At 44.9% G+C, this 25794-nt stretch overlaps 1 protein-coding gene across 1 annotated transcript in view; it reads right to left on the reverse strand.

Annotated features, from left to right (window-relative positions):
• The window catches only part of EXOC4 (exocyst complex component 4), a 422037-nt gene that overhangs the window by 95544 nt on the left and 300699 nt on the right, over nt 1–25794 (reverse strand). Inside the window, exon 11 of the mRNA XM_082075021.1 lies at nt 21211–21430. Within this exon, the coding sequence (XP_081931147.1) occupies nt 21211–21430 (220 nt within the window). The remainder of the gene's footprint in view (nt 1–21210; nt 21431–25794) is intronic.

Below are 25794 nucleotides of genomic sequence, written 5' to 3' on the forward strand. Positions count from 1 at the left end.
GGGCCAAGCTCTGCAATAAATACTTGTGGTAGGAGGCAGCTGCACTGTTTGCCCAGCACTGTAAAATGAAATGTCATTGAGGAACGTTCCTATCGATAAACCCTGAATTACGTGTCAGGGGAACCCCCACTTCACCCAACTTTGTCCTGTCCCCCTTTCACAGCCACAATATCCAGGTGACAAGACCCCAACTATACTTCACCAGGATTTGCCTACAGACCCCTATGTTAATCCAATAAACCAAACTCAAAGCAAACAAGTATTGTGTTGCGCTTCACAGTTTCCCACGCTATATGATGAATATTTCCACCCTTCCGAGCTGCCTGCAAGGAGCAAAAAGAACTAAATGAGCTCCTCAGTGGTTTAGCAACCATCTGCTCGTAGCTCAGGATTTCTGTCGTAGCAAAGAAACGCAAAACCCTGCACTACCGCAAAAATCCCGCTTCCAAAATGCAGCGGAAGGGCAGCGTGAAAAGGTTGTATTTTCCCCTCAAATCACATCCTAGAAGGAAAAAACCATCAAATTGTGAAATGAAAGACCCACTGGGTCAGCTCGTTACGAGAGGCGTCGAATAACGGCAGAGACGTCGTTGTTCAATCCCCAGCCAGAGCTGTAATGAGCAGCCCCACTCAGCAAATGGTCTGGATGATACTATAGATCTTCCTTTCCCATCTTCACTTGTGCATCATTTCCTGACAGTCCCATCTCCCCTTCCGAGCAGATGGCTCCCTACAGCACATCTTTCAGAGACCTCTCAGGCACTTATGGATGGCAGAGAATGAGCATTTTGTTTTATCGCTTGCTCATACATTATTTTCCCCCGTGCTAATGACAGTCAAGTTATTGTCCTGTGAATAAATCCATTTAGGCCTCGCAATGTTGGCTGCGAGTGGGAAGGCGAAGGGAGCAGAGGAAGCCAAACTTGGCACCAGCAGAGCGCAGATCGAGTCAGCCACAAAACATTCATCTATTAACCAAACAGCAGCATTTCCAAACCCAGCAGGGCCACAGCGGAGCCCTGCTGGGAAACAGAAATTAACTCTGAATGGAGATAATTTGTCTCTTGAATGTTGTCATATTTGCAAGATCTCTCTGGCAGTGCCGTTGCTGCTAAGAGGAGTAATCTTGCCGACAAGTGAACCAGATGAGACTCGAGCTTTATCGGGAAGCCAGGTGGCACTCACGGTCGCTCGTGCCGTCCTTCTGCCTCTAAGAAAAGCTCTTGAAATGCAAAGAGAGTGGCGGAGAAATTTGTCTTTGACATCAAGATGTTGCTGCAATTAATGGCAGCCGGTTTGATTCAGTTCCACGGAGAAGGAGCAAAATAAAGTAGATTAGTTACTACCAGGCTACTACTCAGTTCCTGTTTGCTTGGGGTTTTTTTTGTTTCATTCTTATGCAGAGGAAACATTTTTTTCTTACCTAGAAAAAAACATGGGTGAGCGTTATGGGAAACATGCATCAGATGTGCTGAGGCAATGGAAGTGTTGAAGAAATGGGACAGTTGTCCCATTTGGAGTTTGTAGAGGGCAAGAAGCAATCAGAGATTATGCTACTGCCAACTAAGCAAAAAATATGGGAATTTTCAGAGAGCAAAGAGTTGTTTTAAATGTTAAGTGCTTAAAAGGTGAGATGTGTTACTGAAACACAGGGTCAAGTCGCATGGAGCCAGGCTCTTCTGGGTGACAACCAATGGTAGGACAAGGGGTAATGGGTACAAACTGGAACACAAAAGGTTCCGCTTAAATTTGAGAAGAAACTTGTTCCCGGTGAGGGTGGCAGAGCCTGGCCCAGGCTGCCCAGGGGGGTTGTGGAGTCTCCTTCTCTGCAGACATTCCAACCCCCTGGACACCTTCCTGTGGAACCTCAGCTGGGTGTTCCTGCTCCATGGGGGGATTGCACTGGATGAGCTTTCCAGGGCCCTTCCAACCCCTGACATTCTGGGATTCTGTGATTCTGTATTCACAAGGTTTCTTCTTCCAGCAGCATCACTGCCTATTGCCACAGAGCACCGTGATGAAAAGGGGAGGAAATGTTCCTGAAATGTCCAGCTCTGAGAGCAGCCAGGCCAAGCTGTTTCTCAAGAAACCAGCCCCACACCTAAAATGGCAAATTTTGCAACTTCTGTGTCAAGAGAAACCAAAAACTGGTGGATTTAGGCTCGTGTAGCAATGGGAATGAAATCTTCTATTGCAGACTTCTGCTCTCAAAAATCACTGATCGCATGGGATACAAAGACGCTCCTGATTGCCATTCTGCAGTGAAGATGCTGGCCCACACAGCAAGGTAAAATACTATTCCATCACGCCAGTTTGACAGCCTGGGAACGCCTACACCATGTGTTAATTCAGCATCTTGATGGCCAATGGTGAATTGAAGCAAGTAGCACAAGGATCACAGAATCACAGGCTGGTTGGGGTTGGAAGGGACCTCTGGAGATCATCCAGTCCAACCCACCTGCTAACGCAGGGTCACCAGAGCAGATCACACAGGAAGGTGTCCAGGTGGGTTTGAATGTCTCAGAGAAGGAGACTCCACAGCCTCTCTGGGCAGCCTGGGCCAGGCTCTGGCACCTCAAAGGAAAGAAGTTTCTCCTCATGTTCAGATGGACCCTCCTGTGCTTCAGTCTGTGCCCGTTGCCCCTCATCCTGTCGTTGGGCACCACTGAACAGAGTCTGGTCCATCCTCTGACACCCACCCTGAGATATTTATAACCATTGATGAGATCCCCTCTCAGCTTCTCTTCTCCAGCTGAACAGCCCCAGCTCTCTCAGTCTCTCCTCATCTGAAAGATGCTCCACATCCCTAAATACTAAATTACTGCTTCAGGAAGCACCTCTGGTCAGCTACGCTTTCTAAAAGATTAATAAAGGAGGAGAAGAATCCATGAAGGTCTAGAGAACAAGTCCTGTAAGGAGCAGCTGAGGGACAAGTTCAGCTGGAGAACAGGAGCTGAGGGGAGACCTTCTGATCTCTGAACTGCCTGAAAGGAGCTTGGAGCCAGGGGGGTCGGGCTCTGCTCCCCAGGAACAAGCGCCAGGAGCAGAGGAAACGGCCTCAAGTTGCACCAGGGGAGGTTGAGGTTGGATCTGGGGAACAATTTCTTCCCCAAAGGGCTGTGGGGCATTGGAACAGGCTGCCCAGGGCAGTGCTGGAGTCACCATCCCTGGAGGGTTGGACAGATGGAGATGAGGTTGTCAGGACATGGGGCAGTGCCAGGGGTGGGTTAATGGTTGGACTTGATGATCTTAAAGGACTTTGCAACTAAAATATTCTACAATTCTATAAGCATCAGTGTGATACAACTACAGCTCTCAGTCAGCTTCTCAGCCATGTCTAATCTTCTGCAAGAAGCCAGAAAGTGCTTTTGGGTCCAGGAAAGGTTGAACCAGATGATCCTTGTGGTCCCTTCCAACCCCTTATTCTGTGATTCCATGATTATTTGAAGCACGTAGCAGAGCAACAAACACTCTTGGGAAACGCAAACAGAACCTGCATCAGATGCTTTTTTTTTTTAATAGTTTGTTTCTAATGAAATCGGAAGAACTGAAAACAAAACATTATCTCGTCTCACACAAACCCAACATTAACAGTTTCACAAAATGAGTGTTTTCTAACAGCTGCACCTAAATTTCATCAACATGTTAATAAACACATTAAATAATAATCATTCTGAACAAGACAATTCTGAGAACCCACCTCTGCCATTCTGTGGTTACCTAAATCGGAGCCACATCAACATTGTCGATCTTCTTTTGCTGGCATGCTTGACTTAAATGTGAAGGATGTATATAAGACAGAGAAATCTCATTATCCCTGCGTTAAATGAATGTGGATGCAAATGCTCATGAAAATACTACTTATAGATGTGCTTTGGGCAAACCCTTGCTTGGCATGTACTACCAGACTCATCCACCTTCATCTGCCAACACACCTTAGTCCTGAGCTGTGGATTTTCAATCATTTGAGCCTTAAGCTGTCCCAATATCCATCAATTTAGAGTTGAAAAGCTGCATCTTCCCTGTCCCTGCTTGCCCAGGGTATCAGCACCCGGCCCCAAGCATCCCCAGCACACTCTGTCAGTGGGTTTTTTAGATTATAATAACCCCCTAAAAGCAGATGTTACTTATGGCACTGGAAGGGTTAATTTTGCTTAAAATATATGTATATATATATACTGGGGTAACCTTCAACAAGAAGGTTTTTGAGCCATCCCTAGAATTTCCTTCTCATAGGGAAGACCTGAATGGCAACATCATGAACTGAACCGCATTTGGGCACTTACACAAATATATGGTCCCGTCTAATTTCTCCCCCAACCTGAAACCACGATCTTCAAGCTTCTCCTCTCCGTTCCAGGAGCCGTGTTGCCCTGTGGCCACCATCAACACACACGGCCCTTCCCATTTCCCAATGGCGAGACACAAAGCTGCTTGAGAATGCTGGAAACGGGACAAATCCTGATATTCGCCTCCATGGACCTCCTTAGCTCAGGCAAATCCAGGGAGCAATCGCGGAGAAAACTGAATAAAGCAAGCGAGGGTTTCGCCCTGTGTTGTGACCCCACATATCTCGCCAAGAAACAGTTTATAAAAGTCACCCAAGAAAAATGGTGCTAATCCATTTACAGCAAAATACGGAAAAGGTCCCCAAAGGGTCAGCATAACGCATGCTTTTATTGACCAATTTCCACCAGCTTTACCTAAAAATTCCCACCCTCCATTTAATGATTTGCTGCACCAAGGATATCCATGTTAGAAGACAGCAGAAAAGAACAAAAAATGAGCATTTTCCTGCTATAAGTCGTCAACATAAACATATTTTTAAATGCTCTTGCATTTGGTTCCTACGGCAGGTCTCTAAAATGGATTGAAAAAGCAATCACAGTATTCAAGTTTTCTCTGCTCCTTTTATTTTCATTTCCTAAGAGTGTGGTATATAAAAATAAACCAGGAAGGATGCTGGAGGTTTCACGTGACCATAAACCGATGGGAAAGCTGAGATATGGACAGTTACCCTATTGAAAAGAAGGGATCACAAAAGTGAAAATACTTCAAATTGTGACTTGGCTGCTAATTTTTTCATCATAAAGGTGCTTAAAAATGGACCAATCATGCTTTATTACGCAATTAAAATAAATTAAGGGGATGAACTAAAGCTCATAATAAATGATCTTTATGTTTAATTAGTGCAAGGATATGGGCCCAGCAAGAAGTTGTGGACTTAATGTCATCTGATGTAAAGGTGTAAAATGAGGCAGGAAAAGCCCTTGGACGGGTCATGGCACATTCTGAATGTTCTCAAGGAAAGTTCACCTGCAAAAGGCTGTCAGCTCCCAAATTCTGCACCTTTCCAGATCCCCCTCTGGAACTTTTCCTCTATTCCTCCCTGTGGATCAAAATCTCCCAAAGTGAAGATTTAAAGGATAGTTCCACAAATTCATACCACAACTTTCTTTTCCTGCGTTATGTCTTGTCTATGCTGACCCGCTCCCTGAAGCCACAGTCAAAATACCAACCCAAATCAAACCAGCTCTTTTTTCCCTAGCAACCCAAAGTCAACTCTTTGAATCAGATGCAAGAAATCCCCAAACCATCAATGGTTGGGATGGGAACTGAACGCCGTCCTTGGTCGGACACGCTCTGCTCCATCCCGGCCACCACACCGCTGCCCTCTTTTGTGTTGTGTCCTCCTCTGGTATCACCATTAAACTTGAATATGTCATTTATCTATCTTCAGTGTGATTATTTCAGGCTTTTGATACTTTATTATGCATGGAACATCCTCCATGGGCCAACCAGGTCATCCCCACCTTCATTCAAACCTCTCTTGGACCCTTGTGCTACCACCACGCCTGCAAGAAATGACGCACCCGAAGGCGGCAAGTAAGGAATAATCTATAAATAACCTTGAATTATGGCATGGCTACAATTTTTAAACAGTCACTGGGGTTTTGGGGACAAAAAAAGGAAGAGGCAATGATGTTCCACCTCCTGCAAAAGCAAGGGGTCAAATACAGATGTGGTGCCAGGAGCTGAGGTTGGTGGTTTTGGCTGGTGGAGATAGACTGGACCTAACGATTATTTCCTTGAGGCCACCCTACGCCTTCAAGAGCTGTTTGATTATTAAAAACAAAGCAAAAGAGCAAGGGGATAAACCCAGAAGCAAAACCTGAAGCCTGTCAAGCAGCTTGTTTTTCCCAACGTCAGTAAACTCACGGTGAGATGCTCCCCTGTCATTATTTCATTACATCAATTTCAACACTTGCTAACCTGTTAGAAGAAAAACATTTAAAATCATTTTCCTCATCAGTGGAAAAACAACCTCTCTCATTACCTACATATGGATCGGTGCCAAACGATACAGGGGGGAAAAGCACTTTAAAAGGAAAAAGCCAAGCTGGTACCCATGTGAAAATATTGAGAGGGATTGAAGGAATAGCCCTGGTAAAGGCACGTGGCACAGAAGGGAGGGGGTTACGTCGGGATGAACCACCCACCATCCAATATTTGGAAAAGAGGATCTCAAGGGGGTTCAAACCCTCATATCTACTCCAATGACAACCAGCCCACACCATCGCCACACACGTCCCCTCTTCCCTCCTCCACCCCCCACAGCCCAGGGCCTTGGGGCTCAAGCTCAAGTTGCCATAAAGAAATAAATAAGATAAAACATATAGATATACGTAATTTAGAACATTTTTTGAAGTCTTTGTGCTGCTGCAGATCTGGCACCATTGTCTGAGCCCTGCCCAAAACTTCTCCCTTCTGATTTATGTGTAGAGGAGTTGGAACACTGACTTAAGCTGCAGATTATCACGGGATTTTGTTTTCTTGGCTCCATAAGGGCAATTTCTTTCTTTTTTTATTTTTTAATGCTGATGAAAACATGTCAGGCTAAGACCAATGTCCAGCAAAACAGAAGTGAAGGGGCCGGTTGTATCATGGAAGGTGTTGGTCTCTTCTCCCAAGTAGCAAGTGATAGGACGAGAGGAAATGGCCTCAAGTTGACCAGGGGAGGTTTAGTTGGATATTAGGAACAATTTGTTCCTCAAAGGGCTGTGGGGCATTGGAACAGGCTGTCCAGGGCAGTGCTGGAGTCACCATCCCTGGAGGGGTTTAAAAGGCATTTGGACAAGGTTGTTAGGGACATGGTTTGGTGCCAGAGTTGGGTTATGGTTGGACTCGATGATCTTGAGGGTCTCTTCCAACTGAAATGATTCTATGATTCTAAACACCTTCCTCGCTTCAAAGCTAGTTTAATGTTCAGGAGCTCTCATTCCCGTTATATCAAAAGTGGAGTTTATTTTTGAAGTTAATATCTTTCCAGACACCCAAACACACCTGCCTGAGCATCTCGGCTCCCAGGTGAAACTCTTTGCATTAGCTCACTGTCAAACCAACATTTTCAAAACTTCCACCAGCTCTTCTCTGTATCTCCAGCACTATGGTCCTGGTGAACTATTAATGTAAAAACTACTTGTTCCCCTTCACCTGAAATGTGACTTGATGGAAAGCAGCTTTTCCGGTTGCTCTTCAGCCCAGCTGTGGAATGTAACGTCAAATGCAATTAAGAGACGCTCAGCCCGTATTATCGGTCTGAGGCTGCGATATAGAAACATCAATATGCATTTATACACAGACAGACAATTCAATTAAGTGATTCTGTTGGCTTGACAAACCAGGCAAGTGTTGCCAAATTATTTTTAAGAACCTAAAAACCCAAGTAAGCCCTGACACCCTCCGGCTATTTGTTGGTTTACACTCAACAGCGAGTAGATCCCATTTGCCTGAGTCCATTTGTCATGGACATTCCTCCCTGATCTAACAGCAGGTTCTTATTTTCAGAGCATCAGCTGCTTAATCTTCATCTCTTCTCTATTCTCCTCCTTTCTTTTGATAGTTCAGATTATAGTCTCTGCTTTGTGGTGCAGTGATTGCTCTAAGTCCTATTTCTTGTTCCTTCCAGTGGCTTTTGGCAGATGGTTCATAGGAAGGGCTAAAAACCATCATCATGGCCAGAAGAATTAGATGTTGCTCTAAGCAGGGACGATTCTTAAACGTAGCGTGGTCCACCAATTTGAAGAGGCAACGATAACTAGGAAGCCATGGACTGTTGGTCACTCTGACAAACTTTTGGTTAACTCTTTAAGGAACCCACCAAACACCCGGACTCCTATTGTCATTTAAACTCTTTTATCTGCAGAACCAAGAGAATTCATCTTTCTAAAGCATGTGGCAACTCCTCAAGTTCTTCCGATATAAGAAGTATTATTTTACTTGCTCCTAGAGTTCAGACTGAGCACTGGAGGTGGAATCTGGATGATGCTCCTACACACACACTCCCACAGGTTGTGCTCGTTCCACACTTTGGCTTTACCAACCAGAAAACAAGCGCATCCTCTACACAAATTCATCAGGAAGCACTAGGAATGAAATCAAAATCCACAAATATCCACCAATATTAAAAGAGGCGAATCTGAATGTCCAAACGTTGCTTTTAACCCAGCAGGTGTCCAAGGCGCAAAATAAATGGCCAATGTTGGCTGCAAATGGGCTTTAAATGGAGAAGCGAATGAGGGCACAAGAGCCACCTCCCAAATGGAGCTTCATTTTGAGACCATTTCTACAAGGAGATCACCTTTGCTGATCTAGGAAGAGTTTTCCATGTATTTCTCCCAACCACGCATCCCTACAAGTCTGCGAATGCAGCTATTACACCACAGCACCATTTTCTTACACCACCCATGGAGACCCAAAACCATTCCCTGATGTGAAACCAAAGCGTTTCTTCTTAAACAACGGGAAATAGTTCTTCAAGTAACCCTAGGAAGACCCGAAACACGTAGAGTTTTATTTTCAGATGGATGATTCAACTAGCACCTGGATAAGAACTTTAATGCACCAGCTCGTGTACATTTTTGCAGTTAATACTTGTAGGAAAATGGGCAAACGGGTCGTCTTCACTATTTCAAAGTGGTGATAAAGTGCCATGGAAAACAACAGAACAGGAGTTAAATATGAAATGCCACGTTAATACCAAAGAGGGGTGTTCAAGCTGTCACCAACCCGCCCTTAATACAGTTTCTGAGACAACCCTTAAATGAGAATAAATACGATTACGCGTCGAAATCTCAGTGGCTTCTGCTAGAAGTGCCTTGGAGCTCCTTGGGAGGGCTGAATGTTTGGTTTGCTTCGTTTCCAAGCTTGTTTTTCTTTTAATTGTACGTGACTCAAGACGTTAGTAGGCTGCTGCTATTCATGCACACAGGAATCGGATGCAGCTGAATGACCATCTATTTTTCTGTCCTTTAATGTTTAAAATGACTGACTACAGACATTATTTAGAGCTAATGGGATAGATCTCACTTGCGCTGGAAGAAATCTGGTGTAACTCCATCGACTTCAAGGTCAGTCCAGATGGGAATCTAGGATAACACCTTCACAAATTCAATTCTATCCAAATCTCTCTTGTCTTTACCTTTTCCAGCAGCTGTAATCAGCACCTAATTAATTAAAATAGCACACAGCCTGGGGCAGGGCTCTCCCGCAGAGTTGTATCACTTTACTCTATTTTTACTCCACGTAGCAGTTTACAGAGACTCAAGGTCCCTGAATATTTTAATTAAAGACCATCCCAATGGTTTAAAATCCCCAGCAAGCCCCGGATCAGGCCCATAATGACCAAAACTGGGGCTGCAGAACCTGGCGTCAACCAAGAGCTTTATGGTGTTGCTACGTGGGTCATGCACTAAAAAGCTTTTAACCTTTTCTGCCAGCTTTGTGTGCATGAGCAAAACTATTATTTTATTTTATTTTTTTGAAATACAAAGGTCTTATTTACATATTAGCTGCAAGGGGGGAAACTTTGAATTTCCTGCCTTCCATTCATCAACGATTTGGATGAGGGAATAGAGTGACTGTCAGCAAGTTTGCTGATGACACCAAGCTGGGAGGAGTGGTGACACTGGAAGCTGTGCTGCCATCAGAGACCTGGACAGGCTGGAGAGCTGGGCGGGGAAACATTTATACATAACAAGGGCGAGTGTAGAGTCTTGAATCTGGGCAGGAACAACCCCAGGTTCCAGTGTAAGTTGGGCAATGACCTATTAGAGAGCAGCGTAGGGGAAAGGGACCTGGGGGTCCTGGGGACAGCAGGATGACCATGAGCCAGCACTGGGCCCTTGTGGCCAGGAAGCCAATGGGACCTGGGGTGGGTTAGAAGGGGGTGGTCAGTAGGTCAGAGAGGTTCTCCTGCCCCTCTGCTCTGCCCTGGGGAGACCACACCTGGAATATTGTGTCCAGCTGTGGCCCCTCAGTTCCAGCAGGACAGGGAACTGCTGCAGAGAGTCCAGCGCAGGGCAACCAAGATGCTGAAGGGAGTGGAGCATCTCCCGTGTGAGGAAAGGCTGAGGGAGCTGGGGCTCTGGAGCTGGACAAGAGGACACTGAGGGGGACCTCATTCATGTTTACAGATATCTAAAGGGTGAGTGTCAGGAGGATGGAGCCAGGCTCTTCTTGGTGATAACCAGTGACAGGACAAGGGGCAATGGGTGCAAACTGGAACACAGGAGGTTCCACTTAAATTTGAGAAGAAACTTCTTCATGGTGAGGGTGTCAGAGCCTGGCCCAGGCTGCCCAGGGAGGTTGTGGAGTCTCCTTCTCTGCAGACATTCCAACCCGCCTGGACACCTTCCTGTGTAACCTCATCTGGGTGTTCCTGCTCCATGGGGGGATTGCACTGGATGAGCTTTCCAGGCCCCTTCCAACCCCTGACATTCTGGGGTTCTGTGATTCTGTGTAATTGAGAGCATAATTAACCTTTAAACTGCTAGTAGAGTTTATATACCCCAGCAATAACCTTTTGTTCTGCCAGTGGAGGGGAAACCCACCGTGCAAGGAGGAATATTCTGATCGCAGCATCCCTTTTCCATTTTTTAATTCTCCTGTTGACAAGCCCCTTCCTTCAAAATCACAGCTAGTTCTCTGCAACCCTCCCACCAAATGCTGCTTGTCAGGGAGGGGCAGCCCCTGCCAAAAAGAAAATAAATATATGTGGATAGAGAAAGCTCCTTTACTTTTCCTTTCAACAATAGATTAATCTCTCTTTTGTTCTCTGTGAGAACGAGGTGTCGTATTTCAAAATGCACTTTAAAAACAGGTATAATTAAACCTCTGCAAAAGGAGGGAGGCAGAGAAATTAGCAGCAAAAAGTGGTAATAAAGGCATTTTAGAGCCGGCATGAGCTCAAGGTACTTCAGCCCTCCCCCTCCACAATTACATTCCACAGCGGAAAAAAGAAGAAAAAGTAATTATAAAAATGAACTTTTCCTCAAAAAATGAGCACGTTGTAAAAAGATTACTCCTTTGAACAGCCCAGCACTTCAAAAGACGGATGAATTAGTGCTGACAACTCAATAAAGTAGCCATCAATTATTTAAAATGCGATGGCTCTCCTCAAACAGCACTTCTGATTAGGAAAACATTTGAAAAACTACAAATTAGAGTTATTTTTCCTAAATGAAATGGGCCCAAGCTTCAAATGCAAGGGGAAAAAAAAGAGAACGTGACTTTGAATGAGCCTGGCAAGAACACAGGCAAGTTTCTTCTCTTGAAGCCGTCTATAAAGTGCGGTGCATGAGACTGAGTTGCTACAATCTGGAGTTGGGATTCACAAAGCAGAGGGAAGGGAGAAAATACCAGTGCTGTTGTGATAGAGAGATACAACCTTCAGCTAACGGATGCAGAGAGAGCCAAAAAAGCCACAACCAAGAACCCAAACTCTACCATTGCTGTGCTTTGAAAAAGCAAGTAATTAAATTTTCTTAATGAAAAGGTATTTATGAAAGCAACTCATGAAGTGTTGTTGGTGATGGAGCGATATGGGTCTCCTTTAATGATGTTCAACAGGCTTTGTCTTGGTACGTACTCACAAGGGGATGTTAAGAGCCTCCTGGACATCGCAAATCATAGAATCATGGAATGATTTGGGTTCCAAGGGACCTTGAAGACCATCTAGTTCCAACCCCCCTGCCATGGACAGGGACACCTTCCACTAGACCTAAGCCCCATTCAACCTGGCCTTGAACACTTCCAGGGATGGGGCATCCACAGCTTCCCTGGGCAGCCTGTGCCAGGGTCTCACCACCCTCATGGGGAAGAATTTTTGCGTTATATCTACTCTACATCTTCTCTGCTTCAGTTTAAAGCCATTACTCCTTGACCAGATCTCATGAGGAGCAGCTCAGGGACCTGGGGGGTTCAGCTGGAGAACAGGAGCTGAGGGGAGACCTTCTGATCTCTGAACTGCCTGAAAGGAGCTTGGAGCCAGGGGGGTCGGGCTCTGCTCCCCAGGAACAAGCGCCAGGAGCAGAGGAAACGGCCTCAAGTTGCTCCAGGGGAGGTTGAGGTTGGATGTGGGGACCAATTTCTTCCCCAAAGGGCTGTGGGGCATTGGAACAGGCTGCCCAGGGCAGTGCTGGAGTCACCATCCCTGGAGGGTTGGACAGACGGACATGAGGTTCTCAGGGACATGGGGCAGTGCCAGGGCTGGGTTAGTGGTTGGACTTGATGAGCTTGAGGATCTTTTCCAACCAAAATGATTCTATGATACGGTCATTCATCACAGAAACAACCCTAGCGAAATCAAAACACCCGTTTAAAATTGAAGAAACACCCAGGAAGAAATGCAGCTGGAAGGAAAGAAAAGCTGGGTGAAGTGTTCCTTCTGTGGTTGCTCTATCACACTTAGGTTTTGGAAAGCACCTCTGGGTTAAGGAGAAGGCCAGCTCTGCCTCTGCACCCCAGACATGCTCTCCTGCCACGGATGCTGTAGCTTAACGAGGTTACAAATGAGAAATGTGCAGCTAAAGCTTTAAACAAACAGCAGGGTGGCCGAAGCGAAATGGCTTCTCCTCTGGACAGAAAGATAAGAGGGGCCGTTTTCTGACACCAGCCGTGTGGGCTCAGCCATGTGAGGCAAAATGAGGATTTACGAGCACAATACTATTGCTGAAGGAGCCCGGCTAGGCTGTTTTGGTAATTAAAATAATCAGTCAAGGCCTGTAACTGAAGCTGGAGCAGATACATGTTGTTTACTCCCAACTTTGGAAAAAAATAAAGACTATGAGAAGAAAAAGATATTAAAAAAAGAATAACTTACAGGGAAGTTTAGTGGTTCTACCAGTCTAGTGACTACTCAATGAAAACCGCCTGTACAGCCCAGGGTGAAGGTGAACGCTGTAAATGCCACGACAGAAAAGGTCCCTTAAAAGGTTTAATCGTACAAGATGTGGATGTTTCTCCCATCACCTGAAAATCTTGTGTTAATTCAGGAGTAAGAGAAAGGGGATAAAAGCCCTACCGGCGCATTAGATACCACATCTACGGAGATGGGATTAATCCAAAAGCTGCCCAGGGAATTGGGATGATGAGACGGACCGGACCTGCTGGTGAGATGTCAATCTCCAAGGCCAAGAAGAAAGTAATGGTTACTTTTTATTCCTCTCTTATTTGTTTTTGCCAGGGCATCTCCAGCATGCGAGAATGAGAGTATGGTTCTCTTTCCACTTTGGCGAGAGTCTCATTTATCAGACTAATGACCAGAAAAACCCGAGAGAGATATAGAAAATGTGCAGAGGCAAAGCCGACCTCTCCTCGCACCCATTCCGGCTCCCAGGGTGACCTCGGGGGCCGAATGTCCCTTCTGCTCCCTTAGAGCAGCCGATCCCCATGGATTCACGTTGGTCATGGAGATAATCTGCATGGCCCTTGACTGCCGGCTGCTCTTCCCATGCAGGCCAGGAACTGAGGATGCCTTTGATAGCTGGGAAGGACAAATAATTCTCAAAAAAGGCGACTTTACGAAGGTGGGATTGACCGTTCATGTCCCTGTCAGCAGATGTGTCAGAAACTATTACTTTTCTTCGGCTTGCCGCAGAAAGATCAGAAGAGACAGCAGTTGGTCTGTGCCCTCCAACCGACCCTGAAAACACAAGGTTTGACCCCTTTCCAGCCAGGTTTCTCACCTCTGGGCTCTTCCAACCTGAAGCTGCTGGTTCCCAAGGACGTCCAGAGCAATGGTCGTCGCTTTTGCTCAAACCCAGAGCTCAAGGTTGGAAATGGAGCTTTCCCAGCCCTGGCCATACTCTGAAACAACCCAGCAGACGCAACCCCGAGTGAGCAAAACTAACGGTAGGAATTCAAGCTGAATTATTAGCTCTTGGATCCTGGGAACAATGTTGGTTGATGCACTACAAAGGCCCAGACTGAGAGATAAAGCCATGTTAGAAAGGCCCTCTTTGAATAGACAATTTTACCAGTTAACCAGAATCAGAATCATTTCAGTTGGAAGAGACACTCAGGATCATCGAGTCCAATCATGACCTAACTCGAGCACTAAACCGCATCCCTAAGAACCTCGTCTAAATGCCTTAAACTAAATTATTGAAAAAACATTCAAGATTTACTAATCAAAAGTGCAATGTAATTGCTAAGAGGTACAAGACTGGGTGATGTCTTTTTATTAACAGGTCTGTTCTGCCCGTAACATCTTTGGTTAGACTTACTGATGCAACCCCTCCATGCACACTTCCATTGTGGCTAGCCTGACCCTAGTAGCACAAAAAGGGGATGTATATTTTAATACACCAGAATAATTTAAAACAGAGGTCGCCCATAACAAGATAAAACCATAGGTAGAAGTGTGAAAGCCATAATATGGTCCTCAGATTAGTTATTCTGCTTCACACCCAATGGCGTTTTACATGGATGCAAGAGCTGCATCACATGTAGGCTTCAAATTTGCACAAGTAAAAATAATAAGTGACTTAAACAAAGCCTCCTGGTCTCTTATATATCATACATGTGACATAATAAGGGACAGCAGCCAAAAGCTGGGGCTGGGAAAAAGCTTTCCAATAGGACAGCAGTGCAGAACGGCTCCATCTCTGGAATTTTTGAAGACTCACTGAGATGAAGCCACAACTGACCTGTGGTCTTGGCCACACTTTGGTTCTGGTCCAGAGGTTCAAGCAGATGAGACCAACTCCCAGAGGTCCTTTCCAACTAACGTAACTGCAATCCTATGACATTGGTATGTAAATACTAAAAAAAATGGTTATTGAAGATCTGGACATGGTGGCAACTCATCAGTGATGAAGGTCAAATCTAATCTGGCTTGGGATAGGCTGAAAATTGCTGTCATATGACAGACACTTGTGAGGTGAACAAAACAAGCTGGTGGTCTCAGGTAGGACCGTGGTCAAGTAATTTTGTCCCCAACTCTTACTGCTCTCAATCAAGACCTGGGCTTTATATATCTCTGTGGTGTTAATTTCTGTTAGAGCAGGTTCCAGGTGATTTTACCAGCTCTCAAAAAGTTTAGCTAGGAGAGAAGTTCTCACATGTTCCAGATAGAAACCACACGGCCAAGACCAGCTTGGTGTTGAGCCTCAAGTCATGAGAGATGGGGAATATTAATCCAGATTCGGCGCTGAACGAATGAGGGTTGTGTGGATTCTGGCCAACTCCAATGCAAGATTATACCCACCTATGGAACAGATACCCAGTGAGCACAGTGATTAATACGCTACAGAGACCTCAAACGTGTGACTTTTTCCTTCAGGTCAAACACAAGTCACATCCATGGGATGGTTTGTAAAACCTGACTTTACTTTTCCAGATCTGGAGAGAAAGAAATTAATTCTGCCTGCAAGGCTGCTTCGATATGTCCATATGCAACTTAAATCTGTCCTCTACCTGGGTTTTACTGAATGTGCAACTTAAACTTGATTTTTAAAATAAATTGAAGCACTGCCATAACGGTTTGCCTTAAGCTAGCGATTGCTTTTATATAACATAGAGCTCCACGATCAGCCCCAGTGGAGAACTTAACGCATCTGCAGATGACTTACATGAGAGCCTTGTAAAAGCTCCCACAAAAGGCAGAAACCACATTAAATGTTCCCCCTAGAGGAAAAATTATCTAAAGAAATATTGAAAGCAATAGAAAGAGTCAGACTCTAACAGAGGGATACTTTTGACTCTTATTTCAAACTGAAAAAGAGCATTCAGCTGGAAATTCTGCCACGGACGCAGTCGGTGGGTCTTAACCTCTTGACTTTTTGGATGTGCAATGGACAGAGATATACCACAATGGACAGAGATATACCATGCAAGAGATGAAAACATCTGCCAAGCACTTTATATCGTGTTTTAGACACTATATAAAATTGAAATATAAGGACCAGAACCACAGGTGCTGCCTCAAAAGTCCTTGAATGGGAAAGACCCAACCGATCAGTCACGTCTGCTCCTTCATGGATTTTGATTGTTGAAAGCCAATCTGAAAAGACAACTAATTACTTTGTGCTAATAAATAGTAACATCCACTCGCTACCAAAGCAGGCACCCATCGCTACTGGTGAGTCATTTAAACACTACTCACTGTGACCATCCCTCTTAATAAGCAGTAATTTAGAATCATGGAATCATTGCAGTTGGAAGAGACTCTCAGGATCATCGAGTCCAACCATAACCCAACTCTGGCACTACCCCCATGTCCCCAGGAACCTCATCTCCGTCTGTCCAACCCTTCTAGGGATGGTGACTCCACCACTGCCCTGGGCAGCCTGTTCCAATGCCCCACAGCCCTTTGGGGAAGAATTATTTCCTAATATCCAATCTAAATTTGACGGGAAGAAAAGATGCTCAAGCTACCAGTGATGTCTCCTTGGAAGGTCACAAGCGAGTGACTTCATGCCTGGGATAAGCGGTGGGGTAATTAGCTCCAGCAAGTCATTACCCTGCAAAAAGCTGCATGTTCAGATCAAAGCAACTTGCACCTTTTTTTTTTGTTGGCTGGAGATAGTGAAACACGTTTTTAAGGTCAGTATTAGCAATGACCACCAAGATTTATCACCTCGACATGAATCATACAAGAGCAGGCTACATTAGGAGCTGTCGAGCTGCTCGTAGCCTAATTTAGTATTGATTTCAACACTTACAGCGTGAAGTTTAATGCGGAATAATTTTGAGATAAATTAACTTTCATGGTTATTCAGTCAGTTTTAAGAGGAAAGGGATTTATACTATTTTACATTTAAGGATTCAAGAAGGGCGAACAAGACCATCCTCCTCCTCAAACGCAACATTTACAAAGGGCAGCTACTATTTTCTTTTAAAGCATAATCTTTACAGAAACAGACGATTCACCTGTGAGGACACGACGGCACAGGATGCCCGAAAACCTCTTATCTACAAGCTAATTCAGTTCAAACACGTGCTGATAGTTATCAAAAAGCAGCTGTTATCACTGGGCGGTGGGAACTGATAAAACTGTTCAAATCACAGCGCCAGCCCCTATCGCAGGAGCTTCACAAAGATCTTGGGGATAGGAAAGAGTGGGATGGTTGAACCACGAACAATGTTGCTTGGAGAGCACAAGGCTCATTCCCACCATACACTATATTTTCATCATACCCACGAGGTGACGAGGGCAAAAATTTCAGGCTCCGGCACTGTCAATTTATTTTAATGTAAAATCAATAAAATTATTTTAGGGAGCTATTTGGATCACTTGGTTCAAAGAGGCAGCAATTTGTCTTCTCTTTCACAAAATTACCCGTCTATAATGTTGGGAATGGACAAACCTTCTGACCATGTACATTTTGACCAAGAATAATTCCAGTTCAAAATTATTTCCATCCATCATGAGAAACAAATTATAGGAACTGGCCGAGAGTCTTCGACCCCAAATGAACTGTAAGAAAATATATTGATATTATAGAACACATTTTCATGGTTACAAATGAAGCCGCAACCCACAAAAATACATCATTGCGTTAAGAATCTAAAAGAAATCTGCAAGGTTAACAACCTCCATGGTCCTGCTCCAAAGTTGGTGTGTTAATGTTACCATAAAGTATTTTCAGCTCTCGATAAGGTCAGATGCCTGCGTAGGTTGAGTCTGGCTTCTCACTGAGCTTAATTCTCATGACAGAAAACAAAAGAGAAATACTTCAAAATCTGACGCAGAATATACCTATTTACTTCCAGATCTTTCAAAACAAACTCCAAATAACATCTTGAACGGATTCCTCAGACCATGAATAAGTAGAATTTTGCCTTCTATTGTAACTCATGATTTCAATCTTCAGATGGATTTCCTGTTGCAGAAGCCAAAGCTGCCCTGATTCTTTTGGTTTTTAACCCTGTTCTGAAAATCAAGTCTTGGAAGACTTCTACATGTGTCACGGATTTGGTGTACTTCTTTTTTCCTCGGCTCTCACAATGCTGAGGAATTACCGGCATTTCTGCTCTTGTTTCAGGATCGTTCCTGCTGCATTTTTACTATTACATCTTACACCTGATCGGCACTAATTCTGCAACACCGAGGGTTAAAAAAAACAAGACAAATGCCATCAAAACCATCTTCAGCTCACGAGAGGGCTCTAAGTGAGATATCCAGAGATAACGCCTTGCTCTCACCTTATGTGAGATTGAGGGTGAAATATTGAACACCAGACCTATGGGGAGAGGCTGGGGGAGCTGGGCTTGTTTAGTCTGGAGAAGAGGAGGCTTAGAGGTGAGCTCAGCACTCTCTAGAACTACCTGAAGGGCAGTTCTAGCCAGGTGGGGATTGGGCTCTTCTCCCAGGCATCAGCAATAGGACAAGGGGCCATGGGCTTCAACTCTGCCAGGGGAAATTGAGGCTGGAGATTAGAAAGCAATTCTGTGCAGAGAGAGTGGTCAGGATTGGAATGGCTGCCCAGGGAGGTGCTGGACTCACCGGCCCTGGAGGTTTTTAAACTGAGATTGGACATGGCACTTAGTGCCATGATCTAGTCAATGGGCTGGAGTTGGACCAAGGGTTGGACTTGATGATCTCTGAGGTCTTTTCCAACCCAGTCGATTCTGTGATTGAGGCTGAAATGATGTTTATTTTGGTAATTATTTAGAATGGGTTGTACTCTTCTACATCCTGAAAAGGCTGGAAAGAAGCAGATCAGGGATGCTGTGCTGCTGCAAAACATCATTTTGACTAACGGAGATTTTCTAAACCACGTAAAGAAACTTTTTTCCCACCTTCTAAGGAAACCGTCCCCCTCAAAAACTTCTGAAAAATCTGTTGGGATCTAATTTCAGTTTGCCTCTGACAGAACCATCCCACAGCCATTGCGCCCGGACAGGAACAGCATTAGTGACCATTAATATGTGCAAAAATTCTAGCAATTTTCCCCCAAAATAATGATAGTTATTACTATTGTTATATATCACTATACTACGTTGTAAACTAAGATAGAAAGCAGCCGTATAAACCTGGGGAGACGCGTGCTACTTCCTAAGAGCTTTACAAATATTATTCAGCCCGAGGAGCTGATTTTACAGATAAGAGGGAATAATTTAAAAGGATTAAAAGGGCTTGACCCAAATCACAGCAAGAGTCAGAGCCGGCTGTCAGTTCGTTCCTTTCAGTCCCATGCGACGCGTATAATTCAGAATTTTTGGGGGGCTTCCATACTGTCCTGTCACTCAGGTAGTTGGGATGAGAACTGTGCTTGTTGCTATTATTACTACTCCACATTAGAGCTTGAAAAAGCTGTTTCAAAAGCGACTTCTCATATAAATGCTCTAACCACAAAGCCAAATCTCACTTATCTGGCTGGGGAAGCAATACAGCAGCATATTGATCACAAACACGCCGCACCTTGGCAGCAGTGAACCTCATCTCTACTCCTCCTGGTAGTTTGGTACGTGTATTTAGTCCCATCGCATGGCTCCGTGATTTGCAAGTGTCCCAAGAACTTCTAAGGGTGGCACACGTTATTGAAAATCTTGAAAATAAACTTCTATGGGAGGGGTTTAAGAAAGCTGGTAATGATTTGTCACAGTGGTTACAAGGTGCTTTAATAATGGCACGTGCCCAGCAAGATGTGAAGATTGCCGGTGGCTTGATATATTTAACAAGAGACATATAGAATTACAGAATAGCTCCCCAGTTTAAGAAGGACAAGGAATTACTGGTGGGAGTCCAGAGGAGAGCTGTGAAGAGGATGAGGGGTCTGGAGCATCTTTCTGATGAGGAGACACAGAGAGCTGGGGCTGTTCAGCTGGAGAAGAGAAGCTGAGAGGGGATCTCATCAATGGTTATAAATATCTCCAGGGGGGGTGTCAGAGGATGGACCAGACTCTGTTCAGTGGTGCCCAACGACAGATGAGGGGCAATGGGCACAGACTGAAGCACAGGAGGTTCCATCTGAACATGAGGAGAAACTTGTTTCCTTTGAGGTGCCAGAGCCTGGCCCAGGCTGCCCAGAGAGGCTGTGGAGTCTCCTTCTCTGAGACATTCAAACCCACCTGGACACCTTTCTGTGTGATCTGCTCTGGTGAACCTGCTTTAGCAGGTGGGTTGGGCTGGGTGTTCTCCAGAGGTCCATTCAACCCCAACCAGTGTGTGATTCTGTAACAGTCTGTGTTGAAAGGGACATTCAGAGCTCCCCCAGTTCCCCCCCTGCCATGAGCAGGGACATCTTCACCAGCTCAGGTTGCTCAGAGCCCCGTCCAGCCTGGCCTGGGATGTCTCCAGGGATGGTTCATCCACCACCTCTCTGGCCAACCTGGGCCAGTGTTTCACCACCCTCTTCTGGCACAAGCAAAACATAAGAGTGCTTAATGTACGTACGCCTACCAACCTGCATACAGAGACCGGCAGAGGAAAGACTACACCAGCAGTGACACTGGAGTTCTAACCCCCTGCCATGGACAGGGACACCTTCCACCAGGCCAGGTTGCTCAGAGCCCCGTCCAATCCGGCCTTGAACACTTCTAGGATGGGGCATCCACAGCTTCTCTGGGCAGCCTGTTCCAGTGTCTCACCACCCTCACAATAAAGCATTTCTTCTTAATATTTAATCTAAATCTCTTTCAGTTTCAAGCCATTACACCTTGTCCTATCACTACATGCCCTTGTAAAAACTCCTTCCCATCTCTCCTGCAGGTCACCTTTCAGTACTGGAGGCTGCTCTAAGGTCTCCCCGGAGCTTCTGTTCTCCAGCTGAACGCCCCAACTCTCTCAGCCTGTCCCCAGCAGAGCTGTTCCAGCCTCGGATCATCTTCATGGCCTCCTCTGACTTTCCTCAGTGGATGTACAGCCAGGTCATGGTTAGACATGGACAACGAGTGACACACTGCACTTCACTCAGCTCCTACCTGCAGAAGAGGCCGCTGCACACCGAGGATCTTCATGGTATCTGCATTAGCCAATATCTTCAGGGGATCAGATGCCTTCGTGACGCCTTCGATCTCTTTATTGATCTCAGCCAGGACCTGATTGAGGAAGATGTTCTTGATGTACATGGTGAGGAACTCGCGGAGCGGACACTGCTTGGTTGGGCCAAGCTCCATGGCGTGCTCGATCTCCTGGATAAATCTGGAAAACAGGAGGGGAAGGATGCGATGTAGTGAAACCACGACGAATAGAAAAGGTCTGTAAGGTGGTATTCAAAACCCCAAAACATAAAATGCCAACAGCTGGTGAGAAGAAGACTCAACAGCTGAAGAGCAGATAAAATGGGGAACTGGTGAAAATCCACAACCTGGGAACAATTTGTGTTTATCAGTCCAAAAATCACTGACTGCTCTATTTGAGACATGCTGGAAAGGTGTCTTTTTAAAAATAAAACCCCCATGAAAAATATTCAGGATGGCAGAAATGCCTTTGAAAAGACAAACTTCATTTTGGTGTTGGCCGCTCGATTCCCACAGGTGAGCTCCCCATCCCCAAACTGAACAGAAAGACATTACAGCTTAAAGTCTAGAGATATAACTGAAAAAAGGCAATGCATATGCATGATGCTGATACCATACTGCATTATGTATGTCTGTATTATACTATATTTTTATTATGTGTTATTGTTTCATGCTAGGATCCCATTCCTGCATACGCAGAACAGCGTGCCCATTCTGGGAATGTTTTAACACAAAACATTTGCCATGTCCTCCTGCAAAGTATCTTTAGCTCAGCGATGCCATCTGTTCAACACACAGGAGTTTCTTCTAGAAATTACGCTTACTTTCAAAATGGGATGTATCAAAATGATTAGGAATTGAGTATCAGGAGTCATAATGGATTGAGACATGCTGTCCAAAAGGCAGAAATTTCACACAGCGGCAGCAGAAGCAAGTGTTTGACCTTGGATCTCCCAATACACCCTCTGCACCCTAAAATCCATCTCTTCTTCGCTAGAAAAGACGTTGTTTTTTCCAGTTGAGGCACCTCTACCAGCTCCAGCACGGTCAGTGTCTATCAGAGGTGCTCACCACTAAACATTTGCCGAAACACTTCAATGAGGTTTGCTTAAGCGTCCGTAATTTTCAGCCCCTTTCGGATAACTGACTGAGCAGCTCCTGTCAATTTTGGCAGCACGATTTCATTCAAATCTCAACAATTTGCTCCCTAAAGCCTCCGTGATGTTGACTCCATCAGTCTAGAGTGACACATTTGGGCTGATCCAGTTATTGCTTCCACAGGGAGACCCGTTCACGGTTAAATTTGCAGATTACGTCTCCAAAGAGAGACGCTGCATGGTGAGAAGTGCAAGGGATGGCAGTTTTATTCCCTGGCTTTCACGGATCGATAATGTGAATCGGTTTTATCAAACAGAGAAAGCACAGAGTCATGTGGGAAGACAGCAGAGAGACCACCACCCAGCTTACCTCTGAAATAATAGGTCTAATGTCACCAGCTTGGAGTGACAACCACCGACATCCTTAAGGGAACGTTGTCAAGGTTGATGGGACCTTATTAAACTAACTTACTGTCTCTTCTCATGTCTGCCAATAAATCTGCAGTGTTCTCCACTCTTTCTTGCTAAGTTTATTTACACGGCGCTTGTGACAGATAGAACTCTCAAAAGAAAATGTGAATTAACTCTTAAAATACCTGCACCATGCAGTGAAATACCATGGCACTTCTTCTAGGTGGGAGAGGCACAGCAGCTTTGAAACGAGCAACTTCCAGTGAAGTGAAGGGAACGACTTTTAAACTCTTAATAAAATCCAGCACACGCTGAAAAATGGCTAAATCAACAGAAATGGAAGAAAACTTTTCGAGGGAGAACGGCCACATTAACTATTAAGGCTCAGATGTGCTGACCTACGGCAACTGCTTATCCCACAATAGCTTGATGGAGTTTCTAAGTGTTTCCTAAACCAGCGACTAAATTACTTGTGTGAGGCTGTAGGAAAGGTCAGCGCTGGTGAAAGGTGTAATCAAGGAGTTTTGATTCCCTGTACCTGCCATTAATCGCCATTTCAGATCCCTCCGAAAGACCCACAACTTAATCTCCAGCAAACTTAACCTTGATTAGAGAATTGAGTCCTGGTGGTTGACGTGTTCTAATAGGCTTTAATTTCTTGGTGTAGACAAGACAACAGTGGTTCAATTAATACTGGTAAGGATAAAAAATGTACCGCAATTTTACTTGATACAAACCATAAAGTAATCAGATTACGAGAAAGCTGCACAGAGCAAGGACTCTGCAAGTCATTATGAGTGCTCAGCAACACTTGTGATGAAGAACAAATGGTCAAGAGCTTAGGAAAGCAGATTTAAGCAGGAGAAAGTTATTAAGAATGAAACTGTGCAAGGCATGGAGGACTAGAGGATATGGATGAGAGACCTCAAGTTTGAATGTTCACGGATAGCTTGATTAAATGATAATGGTTATGAAAAACGGACCATTTCTGAAGTGTTCATTTAATCAAAAGATCTCTACCAAAGGAAAAAGAAGTAAAGAAAAGTGTAGGATGGATGTCAGAGCATCTCTTTGAGGAGGGAACAGCCCTAAGAGTTCAGAAATTTGATATTACAATGGTATAATACATTACCGCTTAGTGCAGCCTAAAACAAGGACAACTGGGATCCAGTTTTCCGTGATCTGCTGTGGTTCAAGGACCCCCTCACTGTATCTTCACCAGTAAGTCCCACATCTGCTCTGCAAAACGAGCACCTGAGGCAGCCACCGTGCAGCTCCAACCTTCACCCACCAAGAGGAAAACCCCACGGAGCAGATGACCAAGGTGCCCAAGCATCACCAGGTTTCAGATAAAGAGGTACAGCAGATTTGCACCAAGAATCCTTGGAGCACGTTACGTTGCCACAGTGATGCACCCTACGTGTTCTGTATCGGAAGGATTATTCAGGATGCCAGTAAGAACAGATTAATCTAAGGGGCTGAAGCACAAGTGTGATGGGAGCGGCTGAGGGACCTGGGGGGTTCAGCTGGAGAACAGGAGCTGAGGGGAGACAGGGACATAAAGAAATGGCCTCAAGTTGCGCCAGAGGAGGTTGAGGTTGGATGTGGGGAACAATTTCTTCCCCAAAGGGCTGTGGGGCATTGGAACAGGCTGCCCAGGGCAGTGCTGGAGTCACCATCCCTGGAGGGTTGGACAGATGGAGATGAGGTTCTCAGGGACATGGGGCAGTGCCAGGGGTGGGTTAATCGTTGGACTCGATGATCTTGAGAGTCTTTTCCAATCAAAAATGTTTCTATGAGTCTATGAAAGTCAAACACTTATAAGTTTGGAAAAGCAAGAATTGGAGTCACTTGGGTCACCTTGGTTGGGCTTGCTCTGCAAGACGTTGCAGCATCATTTTTAATTACACATTGACACACTATCGCTCTCATCAGCAGATCCTTGTCTTGTCCTCAGAACAGGATGGTTGGCGCTCGCACAGCAAATGTCACAGCTCTGGGACTTGCAACTCTCTGCAGCGTGACTGGAGTAACGTGCACCAGCAGCCAATTGTCACCTGCGTGAGTCACTGTGACACCAAGTGAGATGCTTCTACAAAGGGGCCGTCAGCACTGCTTCCAAGATTCCTTCTTCCTGCCTTCTCCTTTCTTCTTATGGCTCCTGTTTGTGGGAATTTGGCCACTGGTTCTCTGATCCTCCTTGGTTCCCAGTCTCGTTTGTTTTACATTTCTCCGCTCTTCTTGGTGCTTCTCTCAGGAAGCGTCCTCCTCCAGGGAGATGGAACCCAACAGCTATGGAAGCCCAAAAACCATCATGAGTGGAGTCCTTGGCACCTTTGCAACGTTCTTGTCCTTGGCTTGCTCCTGGATCGCTATGGGCAGAATTGTGCCCACCAGGAACTTCAACTTCTACCAACCAGAAGCCTCTTCAGAGAGTCTGAGGACTTAATTTCTTCAAAGATGTAAAAGTAATGCAAATGTTGGGGTATTTTCAGGGGAATGGCAAAAGGCGCACCCTTCACACAACAGCTCTTCTCGCTGAGAAATGTGAAGATGCAAATTCCCAGCCAAAGAAAAGGTCACACGAATTTGCCAACATGTACGATGTGCTTCTTCTCCTCATTCTCAGAAAGAACAAGCATTTCAGACACATTTTTCTAAAACAATATTTAGCCTCAGTTGGCAATGAAAGACGAGCCAAATGACAAGGAACTGAAAATGAAGTTTTAGAAATAAGAAGTATCGGGTGGCATTAAAGACCTAACAGGTATTTTCTATTTTCTACTTGGCAGAAACATCCAGATACATTCACAATCACATACTGTGCTATTTATTTATTCAAATATCAAATACTTATTCACACATTATTCAGTCTTTATAAAGAAAAAACGTTCAACAGCATCTAAAAAAACCTTCCACGAGTACTTTCCACAAATGTTCCAATTTTAGTCATACAAACTATCCATGTAGCTATTAAGATGTCAAAAAAGCAATTTGACCCGTGGTTATCCCAGAGATGAACATTTATGGCTGTGTG

This window comes from Streptopelia decaocto (genome assembly GCF_964273445.1).
Source record: "Streptopelia decaocto genome assembly, chromosome: 1".
Lineage (NCBI taxonomy): Eukaryota > Metazoa > Chordata > Aves > Columbiformes > Columbidae > Streptopelia > Streptopelia decaocto.